Source organism: Nerophis lumbriciformis, linkage group LG10 (assembly GCF_033978685.3).
Source record: "Nerophis lumbriciformis linkage group LG10, RoL_Nlum_v2.1, whole genome shotgun sequence".
Taxonomy (NCBI): Eukaryota; Metazoa; Chordata; class Actinopteri; order Syngnathiformes; family Syngnathidae; genus Nerophis; species Nerophis lumbriciformis.
Window position 1 is genome coordinate 36,628,081 of NC_084557.2, and position 25,655 is coordinate 36,653,735.

The 25,655-nt window shown below is 39.3% G+C and overlaps 1 protein-coding gene across 1 annotated transcript in view; it reads right to left on the minus strand.

Moving 5' to 3' along the window:
• Positions 1 to 22,417, minus strand: part of slc17a6a (solute carrier family 17 member 6a) — a 51,493-nt gene extending 29,076 nt beyond the window's left edge. The window contains exons 1-6 of the mRNA XM_061969684.2: positions 21,940 to 22,417; positions 20,847 to 21,105; positions 20,648 to 20,766; positions 10,878 to 10,992; positions 5,601 to 5,688; positions 5,260 to 5,346 (exon numbers count right to left, since the gene is read on the minus strand). Coding sequence (XP_061825668.1) covers positions 5,260 to 5,346; positions 5,601 to 5,688; positions 10,878 to 10,992; positions 20,648 to 20,766; positions 20,847 to 21,105; positions 21,940 to 22,025 — 754 coding nt within the window. The 5' untranslated portion in view covers positions 22,026 to 22,417. The remainder of the gene's footprint in view (positions 1 to 5,259; positions 5,347 to 5,600; positions 5,689 to 10,877; positions 10,993 to 20,647; positions 20,767 to 20,846; positions 21,106 to 21,939) is intronic.
• Positions 22,418 to 25,655: the final 3,238 nt, after the last annotated feature.

Below are 25,655 nucleotides of genomic sequence, written 5' to 3' on the forward strand. Positions count from 1 at the left end.
TTTGAGAGTGCAGACAGCCCAATTTTCATCAATTAATATATTCTGTAGACATACCCTCATGTTAGCAGGCCAGGGAAGCTAGGGTCGACATTCTTCTCTTGATCATCTTCGGTGGCATAAGGGACGGTGTGAGCCAAGACATCCAGGGGTTTTAGCTCGCTCGTCTGCGGGAACAAACTGCCGCCATTGCTTGCCGTGCTAGCGAGGCCCTTTGTCCCTGAATTGCTCACACACTCCGGCAGATTCAATGGGGGTCTGGCGGCAGATTTCTTTGACTTTATCGTTGGAAATGCATCTGCTTTGTGTGTCGCAGGATATCCACACATTCTTGCCATCTCTGTCGTGGCATAGCTTTCGTCGGTAAAGTGTGCGGAACAAACGTCCAATTTCTTGCCACTTTCGCATCTTTGGGCCACTGGTGCAACTTGAATCCGTCCCTGTTCGTGTTGTTACACCCTCCGACAACACACCGACGAGGCATGATGTCTCCAAGGTACGGAAAACAGTCGAAAAAACGGAAAATAACAGAGCTGATTTGACTCTGTGTTTGAGAAAATGGCGGATTGCTTCCCGATGTGACGTCACATCAAAATTCACCTATTTAGAGTTCGGAAATCGGTTAAAAAAATATATGGTCTTTTTTCTGCAACATCAAGGTATATATTGACGCTTACATAGGTCTGGTGATAATGTTCCCCTTTAAACAATCATTATTGATATTCCAGGATTTCATGACATCATGAAGGAAATCGTCCTTCCTCATGGACATGATGACCTCACTCTTTGTATACACGCACCCCTGCAGGGAGGACAGCGGTCTAAAGATACAGGCTTTGCTACACATCTTAAAGTAAAGTGAAGCTCTGTCCGTCAGCTCCAGACTTGTGCAAGTGTTATATTTTCGTTTTTATGTCAGCAAATAGGCTAACTTAGCATGATGTTGATGTTAAAAGATGATATGACTGAGTGCAAATATACTTTGTGTGGGACATTGTGTGCGCTGTGCATCACCATGCGGTAAACCATCCTTTCTCAAAATACTTGGGCATGCACAACTGAACCCGCGACAGCTCCAGATAACAACATAACACAATAAAGTCCACATTTACTGCAAACATCATCCCATCGGAAATGTGCTGTCAACATAACAATAACATTAAATTGTACTGACATGACTAATGCTGATTTCACCTGAATGAAACTGATGTGAAACGCTGTCAGTATAATATGAAAGTTAAAGTGCCAATGATTGTCACACACACACTAGGTATGGAAAAATGAAATTATTCTCTGCATTTGACCCATCACCCTAGATCACCCCCTGGGAGGTGAGGGGAGCAGTGAGCAGCAGCGGTGGCCGCGCCCAGGAATCATTTTTGGTGATTAAACCCCCAATTCCAACCCTTGGTGCTGAGTGCCAAGCAGGGAGGTAATGGGTCCCATTTTTATAGTCTTTGGTATGACTCGGCCGGGGTTTGAACTCACAACCTACCGATCTCAGGGCGGACACTGTAACTGAGTAGTTATCATGTGTGTCAGGTGCTGTGCGTGTCAAATTATTCATATTAAGTTTTACCCTAAACCAGTGGTTCTTAACCTGGGTTCGATCGAACCCCAAGGGTTCGGTGAGTCGGCCTCAGGGGTTCGGCGGAGCCTCCGCCGCGGAGGTCAAGACACACCCGACTCATCGTGTACATAAAAACTTCTCCCTATTGGCGTATTATGAATACCCCCAAACGATGTTCCTTCTAATTTTCCATCTGATTTGCAGGTGTGTAATTTGTTGTGAGTTCATGCACTGTGTTGGTTTTGTTCTTTGAACAAGGTGATGTAGGGACGGCGTGGCGAAGTTGGGAGAGTGGCCGTGCCAGCAATCTGAGGGTTACTGCAGGGGTCACCAACCTTTTTGAAACCAAGAGCTACTTCTTGGGTACTGATTAATGCGAAGGGCTACCAGTTTGATACACACTTAAATAAATTGCCAGAAATAGCCAATTTGCTCAATTTACCTTTAACTCTATGTTATTATTAATAATTAATGATATTTATCTTTGTGGAAACACTGATCATCTTATTGATTTCTCACAATAAATATATATAGAAACAGATAAATATCAATATGCAACACTTTATTTTTATATTTTCTCTAAGTGCACATTTTTCAAATTGAACATTTTCAAATGATCATTTCTAAGACAGTCTTGTGAAATCACAATATCCCATTTTAACTAGCTAGCCACTAACATTTTTTAACAAATCATGAATTACTTTGCACCATGTTTGTACAAATAATAACTCATGTAAAATACAAAAGTCAACTCTCAAATGTTTAAATAACTCATGTCACACTTTGAACAGGACACCAAATCTGTTATCTGTTTCTTTGTCAGTTAGTGAAGACCAAGTCTTTAAAATGTTTTCTTGGATTTTCAAATTCTATTTGAGTTTTGTCTCTCTTAGAATTAAAAATGTCGATCAAAGCGAGACCAGCTTGCTAGTAAATAAATAAAATTAAAAAAATAGAGGCAGCTCACTGGAAAGTGCTGCTATTTGAGCTATTTTTAGAACAGGCCAGCGGGCTACTCATCTGGTCCTTACGGGCGACCTGGTGCCCGCGGGCACCGCATTGGTGACCCCTGGTTACTGGTTCAATCCCCACCTTCTACCATCCTAGTCACGTCCGTTGTGTCCTTGAGCAAGACACTTCACCCTTGCTCCTGATGGGTCCTGGTTAGAGCCTTGCATGGCAGCTCCCGCCATCAGTGTGTGAATGTGTGTGTGAATGGGTGAATGTGGAAATAGTGTCAAAGCGCTTTGAGTTCCTTAAAAAGGTAGAAAAGCGCTATACAAGTATAACCCATTTACCATTTACCATAACTCATGTTCATGCACGGTTCATTTTATGCACCAGTAAAAAAACATATAACTTTGTCTTGAATTTGAATGTTTTATTTTTATTTTTTCACTAAAGAACCACTGCCCTAAGGGGTTCGGCGGAGCCTCCGCCGCGGAGGTCAAGACACACCCGACTCATCATGTACATAAAAACTTCTCCCATTGGCGTATTATGAATACCCCCAAACGATATTCCCTCTAATTTTCCATCTGATTTGCATGTGTGTAGTTTATTGTGAGTTCATGCACTGTGTTGGCTTTGTTCTTTGAACAAGGTGATGTTCATACACGGTTCATTTTGTGCACCAGTAAAAAAACATATAACTTTGTCTTGAATTTGAATTTTTTTTTTTTTTAAATCACTAAAGAAGGGTTCGGTGAATGGGCATATGAAACTGGTGGGGTTCGGTACCTCCAAAAAGATTAAGAACCACTGCCCTAAACGTATTCCTGGACTTGTCATGTTCTGTCACTTATTGGAATATTAACAGAAATGTAATTCCCTCCTTCTGATGACACATGTGACTCAGACATGTGCTTAAGAGCAGAAAGTTGTGAGGTCAATTACATTTTTAAATAAAGTTTTTAAATGTATGTTTTAATGATGTTAAAATGGTTTAATACGCCTAACTTCAGCATGGTAATTAACACAGTGGATTGTTTTGTGTTGCTCTAGGTAATATTTAAATGCCATGATTTCAGCCTTTCAAAACTCCTCTTGGATCACCATTTTTTGACGTCGGCATTTGTCAAATCCTGGTTACGGCCCTGGTTACAGTGTATATGTACAAAGTGGATAAAGTGCAAAATAGCGTGTCTCGGAGACAGCTCATTAGCATTAAAGCTACAGACACACACAATTACAAGTGTCGCTCGGGCTTAATAAAAGCACTTTGAAAAAGTCTAAATTCCTGCATCGAGGCTACATTTTCACCAATAAACTGTGGGACGTCTGAAACGTTTATAATTGTTTAAAAATTCTGTAATATTAGACCTTTTAACAAGTTTGTTGGTAAGAGGTTTTGTTGTCCCAAACACAAAATAACCGGACTGCACCAAACAACAAGACAACAAGGCCATATACAACAATAAAACAATAATAATAGAAAGTACAGTAGGACTAAAAAATGGAACAATAAACCAAATGACAAATGACAGACTAGCAATTAAATGACCATAGAAAGTAGGATTTAAGTGTAAGAGTGCTTAAGTGCAAAAAAGTTATACAAGAAGGGAATTGCACATTGCCCGTTAAAAAGTGCTAATTCACAAGTTTGTAAATGCTGGTGTAAATTTGCCATATTGCACGTATTTTGCACACACTGAATCACATATTGAATCGATTGCAACTGGACTGTTCAGATTGTTTTGAAGACTTTTCTCCTTTCATTCCATCAGGCTTCGTCAGCTCATGCTCACAGACTTACAGCAGGTCTGAGAGCCTGGTGCAGGATCCAAAGTATCTATCCTGCACAAAAGGGGACATGCCCAGGCAGGGATAGTTTTTATCGGAAACTAAATAAAGATCATAGATTAAAAAAAGTTCATTTTAATCTACTTTCCGTTAAGTATTAATCATATTCTCCTCATGTCTTATTAGGCTCCAGTGTTGCTTGTTTTTACGATAGAGCTTTTATCCAATCAGAATTCAGCTAGCTTGTTGCCAGCGCTGTATGAATTCTGCCGGATAGACAGTTGATAGACAGTTGCGATAGCCAATCAGATCACGAATTGTTGACAGTAGCCCATCTAGGTAGCCTTACGCTAAACGTGACTGTTATTGGATCTTGACTTGTCACTCCCAAGTGAGAATCCAATCACAAGTTGTAATTTGCGAAAAGCAGGATGGGACACCAGAGCCATACCCGGCCAACGGAGTAATCATCGGTTCTCACTTTTTTAACTCACAAAGAAAAAGTTCAAATATTGTATTTATTTATTTTTCCACATTTAATGTGTTCTTTACAATTATTAAAATTTTGACAGTACCACGTAAGGTTTGTTTTAAGTGCTGATGCGGGTTCATTGATTTTTAAATGTGCCGAAATATAGCCTGTTTTGTACACTGTTGAGGTCCTTCAATGCTCAGTAGTGCACAAGTGTGTTTTCTGTATAGTATTTCTCCAGCCGTGGTCATGTGGTGACATAAATGATGGTATTTTGAGGGGTATTTATTAAAGTCGGACTAAGTAGGACATCACTGAAGGCCTAGGTGGGAAACGCGCTGGTAATTACCCTTGTTTATAATAATGACCCTTTGCAGTTTGGATACCAGAAAGAGACGTAAGCTGGTGAAGATAGAGATACTGAATAAAGATAGTGTGAGGTATGCAAGTTGAATGATGAGATGAGAGGTTTGCTTACCGTACACATAGAAGACAGACGACCACCCGGTGTACTGGACCAAGATTCCAGCCAGAGGCATGGCTATGACCGCTCCAGCGTAGGAGCCTACACAGGACAAACACAATGACTCAGCAGAATATGACGCTCAACGCTGTACTCACAAAGGAAGCCTTGGCCACAATGTGAAGTGGCCAGAAGTCATCATAGTACACATTACAGAGCTATAGATCCTCCTGCAGAACCATCGTCCTCTACAGTAGACTTTTTGTTTTAAACAATAGAGCAACAATTAATGTTCACTGCAGAGGATGAGGGTGCTTAAGTGGAATTCAATGACAGTCGAGCACAAAAATAAGTACCACAGAAAGAGATGGTTGCCAGTCGACTTCTCTCCAATGGAGGAGCCCATTTACTCCAGATGCCATGACAGGCTGGATAAGTCACGCCCTGTAAACACACAAATGACCTTAGAATCACACTTTCTAACACAAACACAAGCTTTTCCTGATAACTTCAACATGGTTTATGTTTTATTTTTTTTTTGGACATGCCAAAAATCTGGGTACTTTATAAGGCAGTGTTTTTTAACCTTTTTTGAGCCAAGGCATATTTTTTTCATTGAAAAAATCCAAAGGCACACCACCAGCAGAAATCATTATAAAATGTAACTCGATATTGATAATAAAAAGTTGTTGAATATGAATTTAAACCATAAGCAACCATGCATCAATATACTTGTCTCAAAGTATTGTCACAACCTGTGACATCACGCCGTGACTTATTTTGAGTTGTTGGTGTTTTCCTGTGTGTAGTGTCTTGCGCTCCTATTTTGGTGGCTTTTCCTGTTTTGTTGGTATTTTCCTGTAGCAGTTTCATGTCTTCATTTGAGCGCTATTCCCCGCACCTGCTTTGTTTTAGCAATCAAGACTATTTCAGTTGTTGCTATCCTTCTTTGTGTGGACATTGTTGTCATGTCATGTACGGATGTACTTTGTGGACGCCATCTCTGCTCCACACGCTGTAAGTCTTTGCTGTCGTCCAGCATTATGTTTTTCTTTACTTTGTAGCCAGTTCATTTGTAGTTTTGTTCTGCATAGCCTTCCCTAAGCTTCAATGCCTTTTGTTAGGGACACTCACCTTTTGTTTATTTTTGGTTTAAGCTTTAGATACCTTTTTACCTGCACACAGCCTCCCGCTGTCATCTGCATATTGTGATCACGACAAACCATGTTCCCAATGTCTACAAAGCAATTAGCTACCTGCTGCCACCTACTGATATGGAAGAGTATTACACGATTACTCTGCCGAGCTCTCGACAGCACTGACACTCAACAACGGCACATTATTTGCGGATTATAATTACTGGTTTGCAAAAAATATTTTTAACCCAAATAGCTGAAATGACAATCTCCCTCAGCACACCAGACTGTATATCACGGCACAGTGGTTGAAAAACACTGTTATAAGGTATACAAGAGCTGTATCAAAAAGTCAAGCGATACAAAAATATGAGGTAGTAATCTAACAATAGAATACTAAATGTTTAATATTGTGACAGTCTACACTGCATCTTAAAGTACCTGTTGATAATATCACAAAGACCTGCTTGAACGGCAATTTGAGAGCTCTCAAGACGGGCGAAATATAATGTCTCTTTCCTGGGATACATTGTGGTTGTCTACAGCTGGGCTTTCTAGTTTTCTTCATAAAACTAGATTTTTTTATGCAGATGTTGTATATGTGAACATGTACCTAATGTTAACTCAACTTCTAATACTCTATGGATTTGTATAATTAATACAGAGCAGTGGTTCAATTACAATGTAAATATACTGAACAGAAATATAAACACAACACTTGTTTTTGCTCCCATTTTTCATGATATCTAAAACCTTTACTATATACACAAAATACGTATTACTCTCAAATATTGTTCATAAATCTGTGTTCGTGAGCATTTCTTCTTTGCCAAGATATTCCATCCCACCTCACAGGTGAGACATATCAAGATGCTGATTAAACAGCATGATTATTGCACAGGTGAGCCTTAAGCTGCCCACAATAAAAGGTCACGCTGAAATGTGTTGTTTTGCTTTATTGAGGGTCTGGGGGGTCAGAAAATCAGTCAGTAATGATTCCCGGGCGCGGCCACCGCTGCTGCTCACTGCTCTCCTCACCTCCCAGGGGGTGATCAAGGGTGATGGGTCAAATGCAGAGAATCATTTCGCCACACCTAGTGTGTGTGTGACAATCATTGGCACTTTAACTTTATCTTATTTGCCTCACGCAGTGCAACACATCTCCTTGGCATAGAGTTGATCAGGTTGTTGACTGGTGGTCTGTGGACTGTTGGTCCACTCCTCTTTAATGGCTGTGTGAAGTTGCTGGAAATTGGCAGGAACTGGAACACGCTGTCGTATACGCCGATCCACAGCATCCCAAACATGCTCAATGGGTGACATGTCCAGTGAGTATGCTGGCCATGCAAGAACTGGGATGTTTTCAGCTTCCAGGAATGGTGTACAGATCCTTGCAACATGGGGCTGTGCATTGTCATGCTGCAACATGAGGTGATGGTCTCGGGTGAATGGCACAACAATGGGCCTCAGGATCTCCTCACGGTATCTCTGTGCATTCAAAATGCCATCAATAAAATGCCCTTGCGTTCGTTGTACCATGTACCTGTACCATAACTCCACCCCCACCGTGGAGGTGATTCACAACCCTGACATCGGCAAACCGCTCTCCCAAACGACACCACACACTGAACCGTGAAAACCAGGATTCTTTTCCGAGAAGGGAACACCTCTCCAACGTGCCAGACACTATCGAATTTGAGCATTTGCTCACTCAAGTCGGTTACAATGAAGAACTGCAGTCAGGTCCAGACCCCGATGAGGACGACGAGCATGCAGATGAGCTTCTCTGAGACGGTTTCTCACAGTTTGTGCAGAAATTATTTGGTTGTGCAAACCAATTGTTGCAGCAGCTGTTCAAGTGGCTAGTCTCTGACGATCATGGAGGTGCACCTGCTGGATGTGGAGGTCCTGGACTGGTGTGATCACATGTGGTCTGTGGTTGTGAGGCCGGTTGGATGTACTGCCAAATTCTCTGAAACGCCTTTGGAGACGGCGTATGGTAGAGAAATGAACAGCTCTGGTGGACATTCCTGCAGCCAGCATGCCAACTGCACGCTCCCACAAAACTTGGAACATCTGTGGCATTGTGCTGTGTGATAAAACTGCACATTCCAGAGTTGCCTGTTATTGTGGGCAGCCTAAGGCACACCTGTGCAATAATCATGCTCTTTAATCAGCATCTTGATATGCCACACCTGTGAGGTGGGATGGAATATCTTGGCAAAGAGGACATGCTCACTAACACAAATTTAGACTCATTGGTTAACAATATTTGAGAGGAAAATGTATTTTGTGCGTATAGTAAACGTTTTAGATCTTTGAGTTCAACTCATGAAAAATAGATGCAAAAACATAAGTGTTGAGTTTATATTTTTGTTCAGTGTACACAAACTTGTATTGCAATGTTTATTGTACTGATTTATTTTTCATGAATTCTGTGCTGGCCTGGCCTTCTGGATCGAAATATAGAATGCTATTTTATTTGTGGGGTTTTGCACAGTGTAGGGGCATCACTGGCAAATTTCTGGAAACTAATAATGTAAACTAACGGAAAATAACTGGAAAATGTGTGTTATTTTAGAAAATATACCAACTATAATCAACATTCAGTTATGTAATAAGCTAGCATGCATGAAAACTATAGATGGACAATTGGACCAGGAAAATGAACGGTTATCCTGTCGTTTTTGTATAATATTATCACAAAATTGTATATTTTAGCATCTCAACTTCCCATAGCTAATGTTGTATTGTTCTTCTTTTGACAACACACTAGATGAGACTGAATCAACAGCGCCTCTGCTGGTTGAAGCTAAGTAGCACAGTTTATTTTACAGTTTTGCATCAATTATCAAATATTAAAGATGAGTACTCAATCAAATGAAATAATATGTATATCTTTATGTAAACGTATAAGAATAATTATCAACTGAAGTGGATTTTAACTGTAAATATTGGGGATGTCTCGATCAAGGTTTTATGCTGTCGATTCTGATACCGATCATCCATGACAGAGATCGGCCGATATCAATACCGATCACATTTGTGAAGTCTACATTTTTATGCTTTTATGGTGAGTGCTATTGACAGTTTAACAGTATCAACACAATATTAAACTAGTTCCTTATTCTCTTTTATTACATACAATTGTTTGAGCAAAACAAAGTCAATAGTACACAATAGCTTAACAAAACAAAAAATACCGTCTACCACTTTTTCAATTCATTTGGTTTTTGCCCTCCAAGTCCTCCGGAGTTCGTAAACATTAACAAAAACAACAACAACAAAAATGATATTGAGAAACTAAAAATATTGATATGATAACTCTAGTGTCGATCATATATTGATCGATACTACCCTTAACCTTAATATTGCTCCTGGCTTGCTCTCAGCGTGTAACACGTTGAGCCTTGTCCTCCAGTTATAATAATACTTGATAATGATACTTACGATACTGAGAAATGCAAGATTATTTGCTGTAATGGAGGTGATTTTTTTATTAGTTTAGGGGAGCAGCTTCACACTCTGTATAGACACACATATTAGTTACTAGCCGCTTGTCGGCCATAAAAGATTGACCGATTGCATACTTTTTTACGAAAATCATCCGAGACTAATCGATCGGCACATCCTTAGTAATTATATTTTACTGTAATATAATAGCTAAACTATAAAGTTTATAGCCTAGTTTTTTAAGGAACACAGCAAGCTGTGTTTAGTAAGATTTAGGTTTTATTACTGGATAAACCTGAAATTCTGCCAATTGCCACTTTATCCCTGCATAATTATTCCCATATACTCTTGTTAAAAATCGGACTTTAAAAGAGGCAAGAGACCGCTCACGATTAAGCCTAATGTAAAATATCGCAACCGTGTGAGTGTGCAAATAGACGAATTGTAATTGAAAACAAACAGAGTGACACTTTGGTAGCTGACCTCTCTAATGCAGACTAATAGTGCAAATTCAAACAGACTGCCACTTGATGGAAAAAAATCATTAAATCTTCATTAGTGGCTAAGTGGCATACAATCAACTATTGTAGATACAAATTACTGGGGCTTGCAAAGGGAGATGGGCTGAAATGTGGATTTTTTTTTTTTTTGCAGTGTTACGTGTATGTGTGCTGGGCACAGGCGTATTCTTGTCTCATGGTCACGAGGCGCCATTGAAGCGACAGTATGCAGCCAAACAAATAACAAAAGAACGTAACCTTCAGTCTTAATAGCATGTGAACCGTTCTATTGAGACGCCTGCATCAAGTGTTTAGGAGCAGGACGCCACAAATGCCCTGCTATTCACGCTCTGTGTATTGCCCGCATGACAACTGTATGCATGACGGTGAGAGGATCCATCCATAATGGAGACAAATAGGAGGAAAAAACGTGATTAAACACAAAATGTCAGCACCCTCATCACGGGCAGGGCTTTTACGCTCGCTGTTGTTTCGGGGCTACGCTAAAAGGTCAAGATGTGACGGGCAAAGTGTGCATCAATACCTCCACCAAGCCTTGCAATATCCTCACGAAGATGACGCACCCGTAGTGGGAGCGGGCGGCGGAGGGGATGAACATGTTGAGGGTGGATGTCAGTACGATGGCGGCACCGAAAACCCTGCATAAACATGACAACATCATCATCAAGCACGTCAAATTTGCAACAGTGAAACTTGTCTGTTTGAACGCCCTAAAGGTCTGATTCACGCTTCGAAAAGTATTTAGTTGTTTAACATCGTATGCTATGTTAGTGATTCACTTATTTTTACACTTGCATGACAGTTCATGGCATTCATCATTAAAGTTGGGCCTGTTTAAGATACAATTGTGTCACAAATAAAGGTGTTTTCATGATAACAAATCATTTGATAATGTTGTATTATGATTAAAAAAATACAATTAAAAAACGGCTAACAATAAAAGCAAATTAATTCAATAAAATTATATATATATATATATATATATATATATATATATATATATATATATATATATGTCTTAATAAGGTTATCCAAAAAATAGTGCTCGATACCGTAGTAGAGCGCAATATATGTATGTGTGGGGGAAAAAAATCACAAGACTATTTCATCTCTACAGGCCTGTTTCATGAGGGGGGTACCCTCAATCGTCAGGAGATTTTAATGGGAGCATTCGCATACCATGGTTTGTATAGGGCACAGAGTGGGTGGGTACAGGCTGGCCTAAGGGCGTGGTGATTGGTTCATGTGTTACCTAGGAGGTGTTTCCGTCTATGGCGGCATGTTGTTACAATTTCGCTGCGCTTGTTGAGGGATGACAGGTCTGGACGGTAGATAATAAACAGTTTCTCTTTCAAGCATAGGTTGCATCTTTTATTACCACTATTGTAAGGTGTGCTGGATGCAAGAATTTGCCATGTTATTGAATATTCAACATTATTGTCTTTGAGGTCCCAAATGTGTTTGCTGAGTTCTGTGGTATTTCGCAGGTTTTTGTTCCTGAAAGAAGCCTTGTGGTTGTTCCATCTGGTTTTGAATTCACCCTCGGTTAATCCTACATATGTGTCGGATGTGTTAATGTCCTTGCGTATTACCTTAGATTGGTAGACAACTGATGTTTGTAAGCATCCCCCGTTGAGGGGGCAATCAGGTTTCTTTCGACAGTTACATGCTTTGTTGGTTTTGGAGTCGTTCTGACTGGGGGTCGACGGCTCATTTGCAATTGTTTTGTTGTGGTTTGAGATGATTTGTCGTATATTGTTCATGCAGCTGTAGCTCAATTTGATGTTGTTCTTGTTGAATACTTTTCTTAGGTTGTTGTCTTTGGGGAAGTGTTTGTCAATCAGGTTGAGGAATTTGTGTCCAATGTTCGTTGAGACGTTTTTGCTGTATGGGGGGTTGTACCAGATGATGCCGTTTCGTTTTCTGTTCTTTTTTGGCTGGTTTCCTGGCGTGGGTTCATAGGTGAGGGTGAAATTGTATCCGCTTTCATCAAGGGCTTATGGTCACTATGGGAAGTTTTGACGGAGCAGAAACATGTGAACTCGTTGGGAGTTTCCTCCTCTCCCAGCTCGCTAGCCTCAATCTGAACCTTGGTATTTACCGTGATGACGGACTGGCAGTGTGTCGCGCCTCGCCAAGGAGCAGCGAGAATACCAAGAAGCGCATATGCCAAATTTTCAAAGAGAACGGCCTACGGATCACGATTGAAGCCAACAAGCAAACCGTCAACTTTCTTGACGTCACTTTCAACCTGAGAAATAACAGCTACCAACCATTCACGAAACCCAACACAACACTCCAATACGTGCACCATGACAGCAACCATCCACCCACCACCACGAAAAGAATACCTACCGGAATCAATAAAAGGCTATCGATGCTGTCATCTAGCAAAGCTGAATTTGACCAAGCAACCCCCCCGTACCAAAAAGCCCTTGATGAAAGCGGATACAATTTCACCCTCACCTATGAACCCACGCCAGGAAACCAGCCAAAAAAGAACAGAAAACGAAACGGCATCATCTGGTACAACCCCCCATACAGCAAAAACGTCTCAACGAACATTGGACACAAATTCCTCAACCTGATTGACAAACACTTTCCCAAAGACAACAACCTAAGAAAAGTATTCAACAAGAACAACATCAAATTGAGCTACAGCTGCATGAACAATATACGACAAATCATCTCAAACCACAACAAAACAATTGCAAATGAGCCGTCGACCCCCAGTCAGAACGACTCCAAAACCAACAAAGCATGTAACTGTCGAAAGAAACCTGATTGCCCCCTCAACGGGGGATGCTTACAAACATCAGTTGTCTACCAATCTAAGGTAATACGCAAGGACATTAACACATCCGACACATATGTAGGATTAACCGAGGGTGAATTCAAAACCAGATGGAACAACCACAAGACTTCTTTCAGGAACAAAAACCTGCGAAATACCACAGAACTCAGCAAACACATTTGGGACCTCAAAGACAATAATGTTGAATATTCAATAACATGGCAAATTCTTGCATCCAGCACACCTTACAATAGTGGTAATAAAAGATGCAACCTATGCTTGAAAGAGAAACTGTTTATTATCTACCGTCCAGACCTGTCATCCCTCAACAAGCGCAGCGAAATTGTAACAACATGCCGCCATAGACGGTAACACCTCCTAGGTAACACATGAACCAATCACCACGCCCCTAGGCCAGCCTGTACCCACCCACTCTGTGCCCTATATAAACCATGGTATGCGAATGCTCCCATTAAAATCTCCTGACGATTGAGGGTACCCCCCTCATGAAACAGGCCTGTAGAGATGAAATAGTCTTGTGATTTTTTTCCCCCACACATACATATATATATATATATATATATATATATATATATATATATATATATATATATACTTGATACTTCTACCATAACTACTGGGACTTATTGTGCAACTTATTGTCTTGTAATTAATGTACATCAGAGCTATATAAATTGTTGTATTTTTTTGTATTTAGTGTATTAGATTCAGCAATTAGATTCAACCTACTCAGTGGCCTAGTGGTTAGAGTGTCCGCCCTGAGATCGGTAGGTTGTGAGTTCAAACCCCGGCCGAGTCATACCAAAGACTATAAAACTGGGACCCATTACCTCCCTGCTTGGCACTCAGCATCAAGGGTTGGAATTGGGGGTTAAATCACCAAAAATGATTCCCGGGCGCAGCCACCGCTGCTGCTCACTGCTCCCCTCACCTCCCAGGGGGTGATCAAGGGTGATGGGTCAAATGCACAGAATAATTTCACCACACCTAGTGTGTGTGTGACAATCATTGGTACTTTAACTTTTAACTTTAGTGTTTGGATCCCACTGTACGCAATATCTGAAGAGCATGGAAAAAAGCATTTCACTGTGGTGTACTCTGCATGTGACGAATAAAACCCTTGAACTTTGAACCTTGATATGTATATATATATATATATATACATATATATATATATATATATATATACATATATATATATATATATATATATATATATGTGTGCACGTACAACACTTAGAACCTTTAGCATATCAGTATGTGGAATTAAATGATGGAATGGATTAAGTAAAGAAGTTAAACATTGTACTGATATGATCCAGAGGTTGTTCAAATTAATAGTGCTTACAAAGTACAAGGAAGAAGAATTATGAGAAAAAGTTTCAACCTTATTGAAAATAAGATATTCTTCATTTTAGTATGTTAATAATGACTGAATTAATTAATTACATATTACAAAACTGTTGTGTATACTAATTCACAGATGTTATTTTATTAAATAAAAAGGTGAGTAAATGATTCTATATAGTTGTAAACGCTCTGAAGTGGGAAAGGGGTAGGATTAAATAAGCTTTGCTTCTTCCTACTCCTTTTCGGACATGATGTAAAATGAAATGATATGAAATTGTGTGATGCATTATACTGTAAGTGTGTTCATGTTCGAAATAAACTAAAGAAAGAATGTTTAATTGTATTTTTTATAGTGTTCTGCTTTTATTTTTATTATATACCATACATAGTTGAAAATGTAACTTTTAAACAGATTTGTGTTCAATTACTGTCCCTTTAATCATCACGGTTTTTTTCCCCAACACTTTTTCTTTTTTTTTTAAGAGTACTCTACAATTTTTTTGGGGTCTAAAGTTAGCATTCGCAAGCATAAAAATACCTGAATAAACTAAAAAGTAACATGACTATGGTAGTGTTGGACACTAGGGGAGACCAAACCAATCAGATCATGCCGTCCAGTAATGTGGCCACTGATTGGCCCAGCCTCAGGCAGCATTACTGTATTGGATTAAAGGAGTGCAAAGGTGACTAAATGGTGTTGTTTCACATCTAGAGGGCTCTCATAATGTTTAAAAACGTATTTAGAAGGTAGTTTTCTCATGCTCTAGTGCTGAAAATATTTAATTTATAATTAATGCAGTCCTGCATCGCGAAAATCTATTTATCGCGGAACCAATTAACAGCGATAAATGAGGGACGACTGTTACTTCTTTTTACACTTGCATGACAGTTAATGTCATTTATAAAGCTTTCTGCATTCATCACTAAAGTTGGGCCTTTTGACAATTTGTTTTTGTTTGTATTGTAATAAATCATTTGATAATATTGTATTATGATAGAACAAAAAGTAGCTAATTAATTAAACGAGAATTATATAATTTACAATTGTGCTTTTTATTCTTACAAACCCCATTTCCATATGAGTTGGGAAATTGTGTTGGATGTAAATATAAACGGAATACAATGATTTGCAAATCCTTTTCAACCCATATTCAATTGAATGCATTACAAAGACAAGAAATTTGATGTTCAAACTCATAAACTTAATTTTTTTTTTGCAAATAATAATTAACTTAGAATTTCATGGCTTCAACACGTGCCAAAGTAGTTGGGAAAGGGCATGTTCACCACTGTGTTACATGGCCTTTCCTTTTAACAACACTCAGTAAACGTTTGGGAACTGAGGAGACACATTTTGTAAGCTTTTCAGGTGGAATTCTTTCCCATTCTTGCTTGATGTACAGCTTAAGTTGTTCAACAGTCCGGGGGTCTCCGTTGTGGTATTTTAGGGTTCATAATGCGCCACACATTTTCAATGGGAGACAGGTCTGGACTACAGGCAGGCCAGTCTAGTACCCGCACTCTTTTACTATGAAGCCACGTTGATGTAACACATGACTTGGCATTGTCTTGCTGAAATAAGCAGGGGCGTCCATGGTAACGTTGCTTGGATGGCAACATATGTTGCTCCAAAACCTGTATGTACCTTTCAGCATTAATGACGCTTTCACAGATGTGTAAGTTACCCATGTCTTGGGCACCAATACACCCCCATACCATCACAGATGCTGACTTTTCAACTTTGCGCCTATAACAATCCGGATGGTTCTTTTCCTCTTTGGTCCAAAGGACACAATGTCCACAGTTTCCAAAAACAATTTGAAATGTGGACTTGTCAGACCACAGAACACTTTTCCACTTTGTATCAGTCCATTTTAGATGAGCTCAGGCCCAGTGAAGCCGACAGCGTTTCTGGGTGTTGTTGATAAACGGTTTTCGCCTTGCAGAGGAGAGTTTTAACTTGCACTTACAGATGTAGCGACCAACTGTAGTTACTGACAGTGGGTTTCTGAAGTGTTCCTGAGCCCATGTGGTGATATCCTTTACACACTGATGTTGCTTGTTGATGCAGTACAGCCTGAGGGATCGAAGGTCACGGGCATAGCTGCTTACATGCAGTGATTTCTCCAGATTCTCTGAACCCTTTGATGATATTACAGACCGTAGATTGTGAAATCCCTAAATTCCTTGCAATAGCTGGTTGAGAAAGGTTTTTCTTAAACTCTTCAACAATTTGCTCACGCATTTGTTGACAAAGTGACCCTCGCCCCATCCTTGTTTGTGAATGACTGAGCATTTCATGGAATCTACTTTTATACCCAATCATGGCACCCACCTGTTCCCAATTAGCCTGTTCACCTGTGGGATGTTCCAAATAAGTGTTTGATGAGCATTCCTCAACTTTATCAGTATTTATTGCCACCTTTCCCAACTTCTTTGTCACGTGTTGCTGGCATCAAATTCTAAAGTTAATGATTATTTACAAAAAAAAAAATGTTTATCAGTTTGAACATCAAATATGTTGTCTTTGTAGCATATTCAACTGAATATGGGTTGAAAATGATTTATAAATCATTGTATTCCGTTTATATTTACATCCAACACAATTTCCCAACTCATATGGAAACGGGGTTTGTACTTGTTATTATATGAATACAAATGTATATATAAATATACATTTATATAAATATAAAAACGCTCAGTGGCCTTGTGGTTAGAGTGTCCACCCTGAGATTGGTAGGTTGTGAGTTCAAACCCCGGCCGAGTCATACCAAAGACTATAAAAATGGGACCCATTACCCCCCTGCTTGGCACCCAGCATCAAGGGTTGGAATTGGGGGTTAAATCACCAAAAATGAATACTGGGCGTGGCCGTCGCTGCTGCTCACTGCTCCCCTCACCTCCCAGGGAGTGATCAAAGGTGATGGGTCAAATGCAGAGAATAATTTCGCCACACATAGTGTGTGTGTGTGACAATCATTGGTACTTTAACTTAGCTTTAAAATACATAATTGAAAATTATACTTTAAAAACATGTATTTACTTAAAGAGTGTTGTATAGTTAATGTATTTACATTACAGTGGTTAACTTATTTTTAGGGATGTCCGATAATGGCTTTTTGCCGAAATCCGATATTCCGATATTGTCCAACTCTTTAATTACCGATACCGATATCAACCGATATATGCAGTCGTGGAATTAACACATTATTATGCCTAATTTGGACAACCAGGTATGGTGAAGATAAGGTACTTTTAAAAAAAATTCATAAAATAAGATAAATAAATTAAAAACATTTTCTTGAATAAAAAAGAAAGTAAAACAATATAAAAACAGTTACATAGAAACTAGTAATTAATGAAAATTAGCAGCACGCACAATTATGTGTGCTTACGGACTGTATCCCTTGCAGACTGTATTGACATATATATTGATATATAATGTAGGAACCAGAATATTAATAACAGAAAGAAACAACCCTTTTGTGTGAATGAGTGTGAATGGGGGAGGGAGGTTTTTTGGGTTGGTGCACTAATTGTAAGTGTATCTTGTGTTTTTTTATGTTGATTTAATTAAAAAAACAAAAAAACAACAACAACAAAAACGATACCGATAATAAAAAATAAGATACCGATAATTCCCGATATTACATTTTAACGCATTTATCGGCCGATAATATCGGCCGGCCGATATTATCGGACACCTCTACTTATTTTTACACTTGAATGACAGCTACAAACGTAAAATCTTGCAGGTATGGTTCACAATGGTGACGGTTTGACTTGGGAACCGATGAATTCATTTTACATCGTTATGGTCAAGAATGGAGGTCCCACTAATAAATAAAAAAAACATGCTACTTTAAAATAAGAGCACAAATCAGACCTAATTGGATGCTCGCCTCACATAAGGTGTCTGATGGACCGAGCTGACTTGACAACATAATGATGCTCCTAAAACACCTTCATCTTTTTTCAAACACAAGACTCCTTGTTTGATGTTGCATTCCCCACTTGCTCCTCTAAATGAGCCGTGCTCATCATTATCGTGTTAGCTTCACTTTATTGGGTATCAGCTTCCCAATCTTCTGTCCGCCGTCTTTCACCCTGCAACGTTTCTGTTGCTCTCCCCCAATTGTCCCTTCATTGAATGAGTTGTTGAAATCATGGATGGAAATCCTCATTATTACCCGCAGCCACATTTCACACAGGGCTTTGGCTAATGTGCGGTCGCCATGCCGACATGTGAACATAAAGGATTGGACACGGTGTCTCCCATAGGAGCTCATTAACACGAGGAGGCACGCCTGGCGGGCATCAGCAAACATTCTATCAGCTGGGAGTTTTGGTGCAGCGTTTCCCTCCATAAAGATGACCTCACTTCCTCATGGCTGGTATTTTATTGCAAGGAATTGCACACCTGCATATTAACGCTAAAAGGTGCATCCATGCACAATTATGTCTTTACAAAGATAATAATGTCAGTCTCAATGTAACCATGTTTATTTTTGTGGGTTCTCCACTGTAGAAAACAATGGTTTTTTTATTTAACTGTTAAAAAATGGCAGCTCAATCACCAGAATTTTACAGTAAAAATGACTGTGGTTTTTATGCCAAATGAAAAAGGATACCATGGTTATTTTTACGTTAAAATTCTGCTGGCTGAACTGCATATGATTGTTGTCCTGACATTAAATAGCTTCTACTTATTCTGACAGTGCATTACTGTAAATGGAAAAAAACAGTGCCACTGTTATTTTTACTGGAAAATGATTGTGACTGAGCTACTTTTTTCTTTTTCTTTTTTACCGTAACAGCTATGGTCATTGTTTTTACAGTGCATTACTGTAGTAAATGGAAAAAACGGTGCCACTGTTAGTTTTACGGTAAAATTCTAGTGAATTCAGTTCCGTAAATAAAAAAATAAAAACGGTATCAGTAAATATACTGACTTTTTAAAAATATAGTCTAGGGCCATATTATACATGTATGGGACAAGCGGTAGAAAATGGATGGATGAGATGGGGGATGGCCTTTGTTCTTACTGTAAAATGATTGTGACTGAGCTACTTTTTTTTTTTACTGTAAAAGCTATGTTCATTGTTTTTACAGTGCATTACTGTAAATGGAAGAAAAAAAATGGTGCCACTGTTAGTTTTACGGTAAAATTCTAGTGACTGAGCTTCTTTCTTTTTTTCCAATTGTGAAATCTACTGTCATTGTCAATGTTAGCACTGTTTGGTAAAATTCTACTGAATAAGCTGCCAATTTGTTTCACAATAAAATATAAAGTCTCATTTTATAGAGTAAATATAAAACAGAACTTTCTATGGTTAAATTCTAGTGAAAAAGCTGCCAATTTTTTTTTACTCTAAAATCTATGGTAATTTTTTTTACTGTACATTGCAATAAATGGTGCCACTGTTTTTTTCCCAATAAAATTCTGGTGACTGATCTGCCAATTTTTTTTTACGATTGAATATAAAGTCTCATTTTTATGATGTAAATATAAAACAGAACCACTGTTACTTTTACAGTAAAAATTCTGACGACTGAGCTGCCATTTGTTGTTTTGGGGTTTTTTTTACCGTGAAATTGACAGTGGTTGTTTTTACAGTGCATTACTGTAAATTGAAAGGTGATTTTTTTTTACAGTGCATAACTAACTGTATTTACAGTTAGTGACATTTTTACAGTAAAATTATTGCGACTGAGCTACCAGTTTTTACCATAAAATCTACGGTCATTATTTTAACAGTGATAATGTAAATTCAGTTCCGTAAATGCAAAAAAAAAACCCAACGATATCAGTGTTGAAAGGTTTTTTTTGTGTGTTTTTTTCTATACCGTAAATTTACTGATTTAAAAAAAAAATACAGTCTAGCCTTTTATCTAATCCATCCATCCATCTATTTCTACCGCTTGTCCATTTTATCTAATGGTGACCAAAATATTAGAAACTCAGCATGATGCACAAACATTTTTGTTAGTTGAAATGTGTTAAGATTTGAAACATATAAAAATAAATGCTTTTTCAAAATAACATACTGTATACAAAGATATGCCCATGTTTCTGAGCAACATCTTATTAATCATGACAGTTAATGTTTTGGAGGTGAGTTAATTACCTGTTGGCAGCCAGTCTGGAGGAAATGTACCCTCCTGGAATTTGGGTGACAATGTAGCCCCAGAAGAAGGAGCCATGGATCATCCCCACAGTCTCAGGGTCCCAGTTAAATTTGGCTTTCTGTCAAAAACAAAACATCATTGCGCATGCTTGGGAATCGAACGTGTGTATCCAAAGTGAAGCCAGGAGTATATACGCACCTCTAAAATGATGATCTTTCCGTTCTGGTGGACGGTGTGGTTGTTGACCATGCTGACGATGGCCACGCCCAGGTTGCAGCGGATGCCGAAGGAGATGCAGAAGCCGAGGCCGCTCAGCATCGCTATGATGTACCGGCGAGGGAGCCCGAAACACGTGCAGTCGCACAGGGGCCCCCTGCGGCCCTGCTCGGCCAGGGGCCGCCCGTCCTCCGTCAGCTCGATGGCCTCGCCTGTCTGCTGCTGCTTCTTCTCCAACCTCCTGCGTGGGCCACGCCGTCACGCATTTGATCAAATATCCATTTTCATTTATGCATTTATTGACGACGAAAAAAAAATCTTTAATTTAACTATTTCAAGAATTTCACTTGGATCAATCTTGGAACGGTTTTTTTTTTTTTTCGTTTTATGTACAATTTTCATGTATTTTTTCCCCAAAAGAAAAGCAATGACCTTCATACCGCATTGCAGCAACATCACCATCAATGCAGATTTTTTTTTTTTTTTAAACATTTATTTAAAAATAGAGCTCTAAAATGTGACCGGAATACACTTTAAAAAGACATATTTAAAAAAAGAAGCTATTAAGCAGTGTAGTGAAAATGCAGGCCTGCAAGCATAGGATCGAATTTCTCTTCCCCCCCACACACACCTTTTCAGTCACGTTTTTGTTTCCCACTTATTTATATTCATATATTAGTCACGCATTACATTTGTTGCAATAAAAAATACATTTTTCTGCACATATTTCGTTGAAACATCTATGTATTAGATGCTTTGCAGCTTAAACGTGCGTACAGCTCATTCAGAACAAATATTTTTGGTATTATTACAGAAAACGCGTGAAGATATCATGCAGACTTTATGTCACGACTGCTCGTGTTTCATTCATTATTAAAAACACGCACAGCTGCTGGTGGTAGAAGGAGAGGGGCGGAGTGGGGGGGGGGGGGGCATTCTCATGGGAAATATGTGATCCTTAAATATTCGGACCACTGTGTGCTCTCCGATGTAACTCCTAAATATATTATACATGGAATAAATATGTCGAATAATGCTTCCAAATAATTGCATAAATAATAAGAAAGGTTTTTACCTGTACAGACTTCCCAGAGCCTTCCCTGCTATTTGCTTTAAACCCTCTTTAGAGGTAGGGAGAGCCCTCTGATTGCCAGCCTCCATATCGGGGATTGATCTCTAGGCGACTATTGGAAGAAATGCAACTATGTGCATATTGTTCATCAAATCCAAAGAAGTCAAGTTCCTTTCAGCATCGAATCGACCCTGGGAAGACGAAGAAGATGGAGTAGGAGGACGCTCAGTGTGAGAAGACTGCGTCCACAGTCACAAAGCAGCGCTCCAGTAAGTCCGCTTTTGCCTTGCGCAGTCTTAATCCACGCATCTTTAAGATCCACTCGATGATATATAAAAATAAAAAAAAAGATGTTGTAAAGTTGTCAAGGATTTGACAAGAGAACGAAAAGAGGTGTGAGGAGGTTGAGGAGTGAAAGCAGGTTTCAGCACCACGGACAGCAGAGGTCCACCTGTCTGTAGCTCCGCCCCCTCGTGTTCGATTCCTCACGCACTATTCTCACCCTCCACTTACATAACTGAAGACACACTCAAGCAAAAATCTTCAAGCCGTCAGACTGCAAAACCTGCAGCAACACGACGGCAACTAATGAGATCCCATGCATGTAGCAGCGCATGCAAACGTCAGATTCAACTTGTGGGTCACTGAATCCTTCTCTGTGTGAAAGCAGAATGTATTTGAAATATGCTGCATACTGCTGGGTCCTTTTAGCAGCCTCAGCGTGTTTATTGTCACGTTGTCGAAATGAAATTCAACAATGAAGAAAAAGCTAAAATGGTTGAAACTAATACTAACAACCTCAACAACACACATTTTTTGTTGATCTTTTTACTACATTGAAAATATAGACCAAGGGTCCCTAAACTACGGCCCGCGGGACAGATCCAGCCCGCCAGCATCCACAATCCAGCCTACGGGGAGTCCCAACTTAAAAAAAAACAAAAAACAAAAAATATATTTTATTTTTTTCAATTATTATTTTTGTGTAGGTTCCTTCCTCCCACCTCCAAAAACATGCACCTGGGGATAGGTTGATTAACACTAAATGGTCCCTAGTGTGTGAATGTGAGTGTGAATGTTGTCTATCTGTGTTGGCCCTGCGATGAGGTGGCGACTTGTCCAGGGTGTACCCCTCCTATACCGCCCGAATGCAGCTAAGGCAGGCTCCAGCAGCCCCCGCGACCCCGAAAGGGACAAGCGGTAGAAAATGGATGGATGGATGGATTTTTTTCAAATCTGTCCTTTCTAATCCATTTTCTACCGCTTGTTACTCTCGGTGTCTCCGAGCCACTCAGGCGCGCAGTGCGTGCTCTTTCAGTCAATTAGTGCGCAATATATACATATATATGTGAGTGGCCCTATATATATATATATATATATATATATATATATACATACACATATATATACATATACACGTATATATATATGTATATATATATATATATATATATATACACACATATATATATACATATACACGTATGTATATATATATATATATATATACACACATATATATACATATACACGTATATATATATATATATATATATATATATATATATATATATACACATATATATATATATATATATATATATACACACATTGTATATATGTATACATATCAATCAATCAATGTTTATTTATATAGCCCTAAATCACAAGTGTCGCAAAGGGCTGCACAAGCCACAACGACATCCTCGGTACAGAGCCCACATAAGGGCAAGGAAAAACTCACCCCAGTGGGACGTCGATGTGAATGACTATGAGAAACCTTGGAGAGGACTGCATATGTGGGCAACCACCCCCTCTAGGGGAGACCGAATGCAATGGATGTCGAGTGGGTCTGACATAATATTGTGAGAGTCCAGTACATAGTGGAGCCAACATAATAGTAAGGGTCCAGTCCATAGTGGGGTCAGCAGGAAACCATCCCGAGCGGAGACGAGTCAGCAGCGCAGAGATGTTCCCAACCGATGCACAGGCGAGCGGTCCACCCCGGGTCCCGACTCTGGACAGCCAGCACTTCATCCATGGCCACCGGACCTGTGTCTCTCCCCTTCCACAAGGGAGAGGGGGGAGCAGAGGAGAAAAGAAAAGAAACGGAAGATCAACTGGTCTAAAAAATTTAAAGGCTAGAGTATACAAATGAGTTTTAAGATGGGACTAAAATGCTTCTACTGAGGTAGCATCTCTAACTGTTACCGTGAGGGCATTCCATAGTACTGGAGCCCGAATAGAAAACGCTCTATAGCCCGCAGAATTTTTTTGGGCTCTGGGAATCACTAATAAGCCAGACTTCTTTGAACGCAGATTTCTTGCCGGGACATATGGTACAATACAATCGGCAAGATAGGCTGGAGCTAGACCGTGTAGTATTTTATACGTAAGTAGTAAAACCTTAAAGTCACATCTTAAGTGCACAGGAAGCCAGTGCAGGTGAGCCAGTATAGGCGTAATATGATCAAACTTTCTTGTTGTTGTCAAAAGTCTGGCAGCCGCATTTTGTACCAACTGTAATCTTTTAATGCTAGACATAGGGAGACCCGAAAATAATACGTTACAGTAATCAAGACGAGACGTAATGAACGCATGAATAATGATCTCAGCGTCGCTAGTGGATAAAATAGAACGAATTTTAGCGATATTACGGAGATTAAAGAAGGCCGTTTTAGTAACACTCTTGATGTGTGACTCAAACGAGAGAGTTGGGTCGAAGATAATACCCAGATTCTTTACAGAGTCGCCTTGTGTAATTTTTTGGTTGTCAAATGTTAGGGTGGTATTTTAAAATAAATGTCGGTGTCTAGCAGAACCGATAATCAGCATTTCCGTTTTCTGGACGTTGAAAAATTATATAGCGAAATTGCACTCTTGTACAGTAGGTGGCGGTATGATGTCAAACCAGCTAAAAATTTGAGTACAACGGAACCTCGATTTATGATTGTCATGTCTTTTGATCATGTTTTGTTTTAGTTATGTCCTGTTTAGTTTTTGGTCACTTAGTTCCTGCTTTTTCACTCCCTTGTTTTGTTTCCATGGTTACCCATTAGTTTCACCTGTTCCACGTTTGGACTCACACACCTGTCACCAATCATGTCACTGTTATTTTAGCCTGTCTTTTTCTGTTGGTCGGCATGGCGACTAACTCTGTTTGCTTCTGCTACCCTTGTCACCCATGCGTTCATTCCAAGCCATTGTTCCATGCGCGTTTTTTAGGCCACAGTAAGTGTTGTATATTTCATGTCCATAGATTTACCTTTGTGCTAGTCTTTTGTTTTCATTAGCCAAGTTTGTACCTCCGCCTTTGTGCGCACCTTTAGTTTGTACCTTTTGTTATTGTTAAAATAAAATATGTCCTTACCTTCACGCCATGTCCGCTCCAACAATTCCTTTGCATTCCGGGAAAACAAACCATCCCATAGTCCACGTTATGACAATGATTTATGATTGGGTATTGAACAGATTTCATAAATCCAAAAGTTTGTATAGTGAAGCAAAGTTCTCCATTAAAACAATGTTAAACTTGAATAATGGGTCCTTGACAAAAGTCACTATTTTAGTGAAGGTTTGTACACTTTGAACACAATATAAAGGGCTATATAGTAAGTATATCACACAAACATTACAATAGATTAACTTTCTCTTTATTAACAAGCCAAAACAACAAGAACGGTGCTGGATGTGCTGCTCTGCCAACATGCACACACAGA